Source organism: Brugia malayi (genome assembly GCF_000002995.4).
Source record: "Brugia malayi strain FR3 genome assembly, contig: Bm_v4_Chr3_scaffold_001, whole genome shotgun sequence".
NCBI classification, from domain to species: domain Eukaryota; kingdom Metazoa; phylum Nematoda; class Chromadorea; order Rhabditida; family Onchocercidae; genus Brugia; species Brugia malayi.
The window spans coordinates 10553670-10564852 of record NW_025062477.1 but is presented as its reverse complement, the minus strand read 5'-3'; the positions used below and the strand labels follow the sequence as shown (position 1 = coordinate 10564852).

The 11183-nt window shown below is 26.7% G+C and overlaps 3 protein-coding genes across 3 annotated transcripts; 2 read left to right on the top strand and 1 right to left on the bottom strand.

The window, feature by feature from the left end:
* Nucleotides 1-740: 740 nt before the first annotated feature.
* Nucleotides 741-6107, bottom strand: Bm17660 (Uncharacterized protein; the record flags this gene model as incomplete). The annotated part of the gene is made up of 2 exons (XM_043080780.1): nt 741-1119; nt 6064-6107. The coding sequence occupies 2 exons, from the start codon at nt 6105-6107 to the stop codon at nt 741-743; spliced, it is 423 nt and encodes a 140-aa protein (XP_042936714.1).
* A 1245-nt stretch (nt 6108-7352) lies between these two features.
* Nucleotides 7353-7749, top strand: Bm13496 (Uncharacterized protein; the record flags this gene model as incomplete). The annotated part of the gene is made up of 2 exons (XM_043080779.1): nt 7353-7399; nt 7530-7749. The coding sequence occupies 2 exons, from the start codon at nt 7353-7355 to the stop codon at nt 7747-7749; spliced, it is 267 nt and encodes an 88-aa protein (XP_042936713.1).
* A 353-nt stretch (nt 7750-8102) lies between these two features.
* Bm6094 (Uncharacterized protein) lies at nt 8103-10788 on the top strand (the record flags this gene model as incomplete). The annotated part of the gene is made up of 7 exons (XM_043080778.1): nt 8103-8213; nt 8505-8627; nt 8953-9146; nt 9326-9464; nt 9643-9727; nt 10301-10390; nt 10679-10788. 7 exons carry the CDS (start codon nt 8103-8105, stop codon nt 10786-10788), a joined length of 852 nt encoding a protein of 283 aa, XP_042936712.1.
* Nucleotides 10789-11183: the final 395 nt, after the last annotated feature.

Here is an 11183-nt window from a genome sequence, read left to right as displayed (position 1 = left end):
GCCTCTGAAAAATGAAATGAGTTTTGGTTTCTGATTTGTTATTAATTCTATCTTCAATTTCACGTTGTTGATAAAGTAAAGAACTATAAAAGATAGAACGAAAAGTCGTTATGCAATTTATCATCACCTGTTTCTGATTCTCCACCAGTATTTCCCCTGTGGTTATCGATGTTGCTCTGTTCAGCATTTCCATGTTGGCTGGATGTGTCATCCGAGGAAAAATAGATCGGAATGGGATTTTGTAAACCAGGATAATGAATATAGGCGATAACGTTGCTGGTGTTGGATTTAGGTAAATAGGAAGTATCACTTTCAGCAACTGAATACTTTTGATTTAAATTAGATTACAGAACTGTTACTTCTAATGGAAAGATTTCACGCAAATAATTATGAATTTTCCGTTGTGGTAAGATTTTTTGGTTTTCGATTCTTCATTGTTTATGTAATCAATGTCATGTTGTTGATAAAAGTAATGAACTATAAAAGATAGAACGAAAAGTCGTTATGCAATTTATCATCACCTGTTTCTGATTCTCCACCAGTATTTCCCCTGTGGTTATCGATGTTGCTCTGTTCAGCAGCTCCATGTTGACCGGATGTGTCGTCCGAGGAAAGAGTAAGTTGGTCAAAATAGATCGGAATAGCATTTTGCTGTGAATGAGGAAAGTGCATATATGTGACAATGTCATCGCTGTTGAGATTAGGTGGCGAAGAAGTTCTACTTTCAGCATCTAAATAACTTAGATTACAAGATGCTGTTTATTAGTCTTTCGCATATTTGAAGCAAAAATCTCACCTCTAATAGAAAGATGTCGCACTTTATCATCATTCGTTTTTATTTCTCCATTACCCTCTCTCCACACATTCCTGTATGAATCCATATCTGAGCCAAGTGATGACTCCGAATTAGTGTGGCCGATGAAATCATAGCTATGTGAAAAGCCAGGATAAGAAGTATCTGTGATCTGATCAGCTTCGCGTTTTGATTCTTTACTGCTTATATCCTCAATTTCACTCAACTGAGCGAAATCAATGAACTGCGAAGGATCAAACGAAAATTCTGGACCAAACAATGGCTCAAAATTGTTGTAATCAAGGGTATCGAAATTGTCTGAGATGCTAGAATAACTATTATTTGTGAAGATTTCATCACCGGTGTCGAGATTAAGTAGATGGAAAGTTTCATTTTTATCAGAAGCGATGCAATGTAGAAGATTGAGCCAAATAATGGCTATCATAGATACGGTGAAGAACATGGTGGAACACAATTTTGTAAAATGACAGAAATGCTCAAATGGAAGCTTTTTATTTCGGATTGTTGGAATTAAAAACCATAGGTTTAAACAGTTTTTAATCTGTCCATTGTTTGTCATATTTTTTCCCCTACATTTTCTCTTTCCTCACTTCCAACTGGATAGTTCATAAATATTCTTTTGAATCCCGAAGTAAGCGCCACAGTAGCGTGTTCTGTCATTTCAGTAATAATAATTAATTTATAAACCAAATAACATCATGAAAAATGAGATTCTGATTCCAATTTGGTACATTTAATAAAGTGATATGTTACATGCCTACTGATAATATTACTGATTGAAGTTCTTCATATTAACGCATCACTTGAAATTTGATAATTATTGCTTTTGACATACATCCATAGCTATCGCTGCTATTATGAAAAAGATCAACATAAGCTGAAACGATGTTTGAAAGGATGGGACAAATTTTAATAGTTGAAACAATGGAGTAATATTTGCATAAAGGAAGCTGGTGAATAGTGAAATTAAATGTCACTGCATAATGAAATATTTAATCTGTAAGTAGCAAATAATCCTGCCTGCTTTATTTAATAAAATATTGTATGGTGAGTGGTAAATAATATATTCAATGAATTATTTGTATATTGTAAAAATTTTAGATTTTAAATTTTGGTGACATCAATTAATTGACAACTGGAAATATATTGGTTTATTTCCGATGTCTATTCTTAGGTACTGCTTAACACCTTAATGACATTTCACTTCATTATATCCAATTCCACATATCTTATTTTCTTTTGCTATTCTAAATTAATTTCTTTTCTTAATAATTAATTTAATAATATTAATAATAAATGCATATGATTTGTTTTGTAACAAATAATTTCGTCGAATGATCACGACAGAATGTGAGCAGATCATGTGCAATGCAGATGAAATTGTTGATTAACTTCGATAAATATATTTTTTTGGCAGATACAATTTTTATAATCTTTTATATCGTACAATATGTCATGCACTGCCTTTCTTTCAATTATCTCCTAGATATGTTGGAATAACTATTCATTTTGTTTTCTACAAGTAAACAGTTAGTGCTCAGTTATTGTTTCATTTCATTAAAACTGCAGTTACGATAATATTAAGGCATTTCTGATAGACTCAAAGAGTATTCCGAGAGTGGAAAAAACGTGACAATTGATGCATACCATTTGAGAGACAAATTGGTTTCCTCTCTTATAAGTGGTCCCCTCTCTTGGATATTGGTTTCCTCTCTTATAAGTCGGGTAATCACTTTCTTTGGTGATGCGTCAACACGGCCTTCCCTTTTTCTTCCATATCTTTTGTATACGTTACAGTAATTATTCAGTTTATTTTCAGCAAGCAAATTGGATGGAGCGCATTTATCCTTTTGGAGAGTATGAGTAGAACGTGACACTTAATAATACTCGAAGTGCTAGTCGAACTGTTTGAGATGAAAATCATCTATTTGGGTGGATTTTTTCACTTTTTTGCTGGGTCGTTTGCTTTGATTTTCTTTTTCTTTTTTTGGAGTTAATGAATCTGTATGAATCGAATTGTTGGTTTATCTTTATTTCTTTCAAATTTTCCTGCGTTATTCAGCTTAATAACACTCGAAGTGTGTTTTAGGTCTAAGGATTAACTGCTTTCACATTTTTCCATTCCCATCCTCTTTAAATTCCAATTTTTAAAACTTCGAAGCCTGTTTTGAATAAGTTCTTTTAATCAAACATTCTTATAGCTTCCCATGCGTAATTAATATTTTCATTTTTCAGTTAAAATTTGCCATATCTTTTTTGAAATAATCGATGCGCTAAATATTCCGAACTCTACCGCCTTCCTCAGAAGTGTTTCCGTCTGCAACTGTAGTTCAGTGCGTGAGAAATCAAATTTTGCCTTGAATTGTTTGCTGTTGTTCTCATAAGAAAATTCTGCCACTCTTACTGGCTACATACTTTTCTTTTTCTAAGCTTATGTCGTGTAATTGTCGGGTAAATTATTAATATCATGACTGGGTTTAATTCACTGCAAAATTATGAATGCAACAGTTGTCTATATAATTCATTTACACGAGTGAAAAGTCTGATGGTTGCTATATATTTATTGTCATTTATTATTTCCTCCGTCATATGAGTGTTCGTTGGATTATTTTCTTTTTGTTTGTTTTGCTTCTCAGTAAATATTTGTTTCATATGTTATTTAAGCAATGTTACTTAATTTTTTGAAAGTTTTTGTAATTATGAAATAAAAGAGAAGAGACGCTTCATTTATACAAAATCTGTGAGATGATATTTGATTGGTTTTAGATTTCGGAACAATACGGTACAATAAGCTGAATTAAGGTGATGCCGCCAATGCTGTTATTGAAATTTGTCAATTTAAAAAATATCGTTCACGTTGAATGCTATTTTAAAGAGATTTTGATTGATTTTAGCAGGAAAAATGGTAAAAAAATGATAAAAATTTTCCAAAGTTCAAAATCAGAAGTTAAGGAAATAACTGAGGTTCTATCAGAGTCACTTTTCATGTGATTAATTAATGAAATGCTTGGGAAGTGTGCATACAGCAGATGGCTAATCTGTATGCTGTTGCTAAAATTTCAGGTTTCTGACCTACACTAACCTTTGAATTGAAGTTGAATTTCAAACGTATTAGTCTTTCCATGATAATTAAAAGAAATTGGTCCTTGAAATTACATGAAGTTCAGGAATAAAAAAGTAGGAGATAGGAAATTATTGAAAAATTTTCATCCTTTTTATACAAAATAATTTCATGACCATTTTACAATTCTATTTGCTGTTTTTAGCAATTTTTCCAACAAATAAAAAGAGAAAACGAATGTGTTGAATGAATGTAAGAGTTAAGCTCAGAATTCTGAAATATTATTTTTAAAAATAAACACCTACAATATAGGCTTAGTATGAAATTGCTTCATCCGTACCAGGGATTTTGTTTATTGGGTTTGTCAATTGATATCAGAAATTGATATCCGTAGCGTTTCATATCTGAAAATTTGAATTTCAATTTTAACAATTAATAATATTTATGCATTTTGGAAATTATGATTTCCATCACTAGCTATCAACAGCGCTAAAATGATGAACATTATAACACTTCACATTATTAAAATGTGAAATCAAAAATTTGAACAATACTTCTTTCTGTTATAATAAATTATATATTACTATGCTTTCTGTGAAAGAAATCATTTACGCCGTATATGACTAATTTTAGAATCGATTTAATAATCTTATTGGACGCTACTATTTTACAATACACTCTTTATTTAAGGGATTTTACACAGAAGACTGAAATTAAAGAAAATATTAGCAAAAATGTCAACGTCAAGTATAAATGCTTTAATGATGAAACATTGACATGAAATTTATTTAATAACATTTTTAAATTAAAAAATAGTTTAAATTTTGCAATCAAAATCACTTTGACAATTTAAATGATAAATTTTATAGAGCAATAATTTCGAAATGATAATGAAACTGCAAAAATTAAAGTCATATTAATTAAATGATTTTAGTCATTTCCAATTCTTCATTTAAGAAATAAAACTTATTGTAATATTTCAAATAAATTGAAAATACATAAGTCATGTCAATTGTTAATTATTTCATCCGTTCACCACATTAAAATTAATATTTTTGATAATTCGTTATGATTACTATCAAAATTACGTTGCTGAAAAATAAAAAAATACTTTATGCTTTTTAAAATTTGAACCTGATCATTTTATCAATTTGAAAAAATTTTATCTTGAAAAAAATTTGTCATTTTGATTAACAAAAAGTTTTTATTGCATTATTTCATTTGGCATGATTCTCCTTTTTCAACAACATAATTTTGATAGTTTTTTTTTGAAAAGCTGATAAAATTTCCACCGTGAAACGCAATCAAATTGATAAAATTTTAAAATAAGTGCTAATTGCTGCCGTTTTGAATGTGATTTGGCATTGAAATTAATTTTACTTATTAATTTAATCATGGATTATTATAAAAATTATGTTGTTGGCATCATTTCTTGTAATTAAAATTTAATTATATTTAAGCGCTAATAGGGCTAACATACAATGTTATATGGTTAAATTATAGCTATCAATTGATACATGAAACTGATCTTAGAAAATATTACTTTTTTTCAAATTACTTGGAAATGTTGTTGCATTTTATTTCTATTAAAAGATTTAACAAATGCAAATTAATTTTATGCCAGTAAAAAACAAAACATAAAAGCTTAAAAAAGTAAAAAATTCATTGCAAAATCTAAAGCAAACATCGTATTATGACTAATTCTAATATAAACAGAAATGAGTTTATTCGAGCTTTTTTTGCATATTTATTCTTATTAGTAAAATTTTCAACTTTACATCTTTTTTCTACAACTTTTTGTATTTAGCAGAAAAAAAAAAAAAAAAAAAAAAAAACGATGAATATTGGCAGTTTCATTTTTTTTTCTGTATAAAAATATTAAAATATTCATTTTTTCGTGCACTTCTTTTTCTTTTATGAAATCTATTTGTAATAATTTTTTCATTATTTCAATAAATTATTAGGAAATAAACAAGAAAAAAGAAAATCAATCAGTTCATTGAATAAATTTTATTAAATTTAAATTTAATCAAAAATAATTTTAAACGATCTAAATATATATAACAATGCTAGTGTATAATTGCCCATTGATAATAATAAATAGAAACTAGTTTCCAAGGTATTAATTCAAATCATTTATTCGCATTAATTAATCATTCTAACATTACGATTGATTTTATACACTTACCGTTTTATTTCTTTATAAACATTCTTGCTTTCTTTCCATTTCATTACCGATTTTGGCTTTTTCACTTCCTCTCCCTCCTCTCTCTCCTCCTTCTGCAATTTTTACATGTTTCCTTGGTTTTTCCTGCTTTTTTAAAGAATTCATTCTTACTCTAACTAAATTACACTTTATAAATGAATGAGAATCACAGCATACACAAAACTATAGTATAATTTTTTTAAGGATACCTGTTTCTCTTTCATCTCACAAATTTTTCCTTTTTTTTTTAAAAAAAAAAAAAAAAAAAAAAACATGCAATTAATTAATTAATGTGTAGTTGACTTTTATCAGTAAACATGTTAGTTTTTTTTTTTATAAATATTGAACTTTTTCCTCTTTCATTTCTCACGCTTTTCCTTTTCCGTTCCTCTTTCTCTCTCCTTTTTCTCCTTTTTATTACAATTATCTCAATTTATTTGCATCAAATTTTTTCTAATTAATTTCTAATTAATCCTTTTTTTTTTATTTTATTCTATATTGACAATTAAAATTTTATTCTCTTTGCTCGCAAATCTTAAGTTGCAATAATATTTTTTCATTCACTTTTGACTCCTTTTTTAATTTTTTGTTTTTAATTAACGTAGCTATTAGAAAAGCAAAAAATGTTAAGTAAAAACAAAAAAAAAAAAAAAGAATCAGATTGAAAAAATTTGCTGTTGTATACAAAAATTTTCAAATAAGAATTCATTTTATTATCAATATTAAATTCTCTGTATTAAAGATCTATAAATTTCAAACATAACGTTTTTTTGGTAAATGAACAATTTTAAAACAAAATGTTTCTTTCAACTATTTAATTATCTTGATCATCATAATTCTGACCAGTAAAGAAATAGTTTAACAAAAAAATAATAATTAAAATAATTAATATGGGAAATTTTGTAAGTGATAGTCATCAATTAATATTTTAAAAACCTTAAAGTTTGTTACGGTTACACGCTTATGTTTTAGGCAAGTATTTCTTTAGAGGTTGAAATTTCTTACCTGTATTTTACTTTCTTCCATTTCCAATTTATTTCATTCATGATCAATCAATTAACCAATTTCGATTACTCAATTAATCATTTCCGATTAGTCGATTTATCAGTTCTCTCTAATTACGATTCAGTTAGTTCCGGTGTCTCTTAATTGCAAAATATATGCAATACTATTGCTATTTTAGAAGTAATGAATATTAAATAAGCAGCAATAATAATTTATCCTTAATTATATCCTACTCAGAAACGGCAAATCCGGAAAATATCTTTATCATGTCATTAATATATATTATATCATTATTTCAAATTACGTATACGAGGTTTGTCATTAAAATTTTAAATTGTAAGCATTTAATGAAGTTAATCCTACTAAACAGTGATTTAGTGATTTAATTGTGATCTTCTTTTATTGAGCATTCTCGGGAAGATCAAAATAAATAATAATTTTAGGTATATTGGACCAAATTTTGATTTCAGCAAGTATCACAGTTTTGAGGAATATGAAAATTATTTAGAAAGCATTCCACAAGCTTTTCCGCATTTAGCTCAGTTACAGGTTATTGGATTTACACATGAAAAAAGGCGATTACTTTGTTTAAAGGTATTTATACATTTCAAAAAAAAAAAAGTTAAGAAACAATTGATTGTTAGTATAACTGAAATTGGATAGAAATTTGAACTTCAGCTCTTTTTCATTTCTTTTTTTTTTTCAACTTTATTTCATTTTCTTAAAAAAAAAAATTTGTCCAAGATATTTTGCAAAAAAAAGAAAAAAACCTTTGGTAAAAGAAAACGAGAAAAAGTGAAAAGGTAAAAAAAGAAAGGCTGAAAAGAAAATTTTTTGGGTAACTGATAATTTGAGTAAATAATATTAGATCAAATAAATAAAATATAGCGTAAAAAAAAAGAAAAGAAATAAAAGGTAAAGGTTAATGAAGAGTGAGGTTGAAGAAATATGTATTTTTTAAAAAAATTTGATTAAAAATTTTATCAATTTAATGTTTTTATAATTAAATTCATCTTATGATTGGTAATCCAATACGGAGAGATCAAAAGCGTATCATTTGGATTGATGGCGGTAATCATGCACGAGAATGGCCAGCATTTCACACCGCTGCATTTTTTATCAATAAGGTATTAATTCTGTTAAAAAATGCTTCTTTATCATTTCTTATCATTGGTAGTACAACAATTAACAATGATAATAATAAATATTAATAAATAATAGCAATAATAACAATAATAATTTTCTTATCAGTAAAAATAATTGTTGCTGAAATATTGATTGCAATAACAAACCCCTAACGGAGATGGAAATGAAAATGTTAAGAATAATCAGAAAAGTTTGCTATTTAAAAAAGGAAAGCAAAAAAAAAAAAACATAGTTAAATTTGTAATAATTGCAATACATATTTATATTTACAGCTTCTAACAGGATATGGGAATGATCCGGAAATTACGAGATATATTAATAACCTGAATTTTTATATACTTCCCATACTTAATCCAGATGGTTTTGTATTTTCTCGTACATCAAAATCTGACCTTGTATGATTTGTTTATTTGAAATTTTATTTTTAAAAAAAAAAAAATGTTTTTTGTTTGTTGGCATTTTAATAAATGTTAGAAAAATTTTTGACTTGAACATAAAAATTTATTAATTATAAAGCCTATTTGTTAATTAAAAAGGTTGAAAAAAATTGATGGATTCCAGGTGGAATTTTTATTTTACAAATAATTGGTACAATTTTTGTACTCGCTAAAATTGTTTGTTTAATTTGTTCCTATTAAAGATGAATGACAAATTAATTAGAATGACATTTAATTTCTTGGAAAAGCATTGACACATAGATTCATTTCTTCTTATTCATAGATCAGACAATGGAGAAAAAATCGCGCTCCAGAAAATTGTACCGGTAGTATACTCTTTCGGAAAAATCTATGTTGCGAAGGAGTTGATCTCAATCGAAATTATGATTTTGATTTTCATCAAACTTTTTATCCATTTAATAATTCATGTTCAGATGAATATCAAGGACCATTTCCATTCAGTGAACCGGAATCACGGTATATGCTATTTGCTCTTGCCTTTTTTGCTTATTTAAGATAATATTTTTTGAATAATTCTTATCTTTGCTATGATTTCCATTAATAAAGTTACGATAAAATAATAATTTGAACCTGTAAAACTTGAAATTTTAATGGTTAAACTTTTTTGAAGTTTTTATTTTGTTTTAATTATTTAGAGCGGTGCGGGATTTTATCACATCAAATGAGCTGCAAAATAAAACGGATGCAGTTATAAGTTTACATACCCATGGGCAACTTATCATTCTTCCATATAATCATCGTCGTAAAACATATCCTACCGACTATGCTGATTTGGTTTAATTTCAAACATTGAAAATTTCAAATTCTTACAAAATTGAAAATGTGTCTAAAAATAAAAAAAGAATTCATGCATTTTTTAATGGATACTTTTCCGGATTAAAATTTTACTTTAAGTTTGTGAAATTTATGTCAGAAAGATTTGTCAATAATTTTATTAATAGCTTCATTACAGATGGCTGTAGCACAAAAGGCAAAAAATGCTATAAGAAAACATAACGGAAATGAATATGACATTGGTACTGCTGCTGATATACTTGGTAACATTCATAATAATAATAATTAATTTCAAGATTTCCAATTTCAGAAATGTCCCATAGATTTCAAAATTTCTACTTATTTCTTTAAAACTTTAAAAATTTCGGAAAAAAACAAATGCACTTCTTTTCTGCACCATTGATTTATTTAATAATAATTAATAATAATAATAGTAATAATAATAAATAATTCACTTCAACAAATATAGTTATTAAGTTTTTGGTTTATAAATAATTATATATACTAAAACAACTGCTAAATCATTTTAAATAACTGTAGAAAAAACTGAAACAATAGACATTAACAGAATATTTGACATTGTCAAGTTTTAATATCAACGAATACATTCTAAAATAATTATCCATCTCATATTTTTGCCACAATATGAAAAAGTAATAATCAAATAGTCTTAAAATGCGATTAACAAAAATCTTCCGGAAATTGTGACATGAAAACAAGCAATAGAAATCATCCAAATTATCAAAAAGAAAAAAAAAAATAAGAAAGAGAAGAAGGAAATTGAAATTATAAGACTGTCTGAAAGTAGATTGAAGGTTGAACTTGGAAACTTTCAGGTCCGGCAACCGGTAGTGCAACGGATTGGATTAAGCGCAATACGAATATCAAATATGTTTATGTATTTGAATTACCACCAGCACATACATGTATTATTTTTATTTTATCAAAATTTAAATTTGAAAGAGAAGAAGAAACATTTAATAAATTACTGATAAAGTAATAAAAAAAAAATTTCATTTTTAAAAAATTTTTTGATTTATGCTAACGAAGAGATACAAAGGTGTTTTTTTTTTCATTTTTGAAGAATAATTTATTTTGTGTCCATATTAACTGATTTGATAACAATTATAAAATTGTGTTTAAAAATTTTGAGTTTTATTTAATTTTTTTTTTTTCGTTGTTGAAATAAGAATCAATAAATAATGAATTTTCAGCATGGTTTGCTTTTCAAGTAAAACCATATAAATTATTACCAATAGCAATTGAAACATGGAACGGTGTACGCGTTATTGTTGACCAAGTACTCAAAGATAATAATTTATAAATTGAAAACAATATCAGTGCAGATCAGATTACTATGAAAATTTTCTCTTTTATTTTTTTGAAAAATAAAATTTTATCATGGATGGTCATTAAAGAGACAATTAAACAATACAATATTCTAAACATATAATCATCAAAATACCATGTATGTTGCGAATTATAATTTCGCGAAACTCTAAGCAAAATAATAATATAAACAAAAACTAACTAATTATTATAAATAATCTTGTAATATCATAAATCAGAATTTTGAAAATAAATTATTCACTGTAAACAATCACACAGTGCTATTAATCACTGTCAACTTTGATTTCTTATCTAACTCATTATTTTATATTCACGTCAGAATTTGATATCATCAATCTTTTTCTTTAAATTCACCATAATATCTTATTA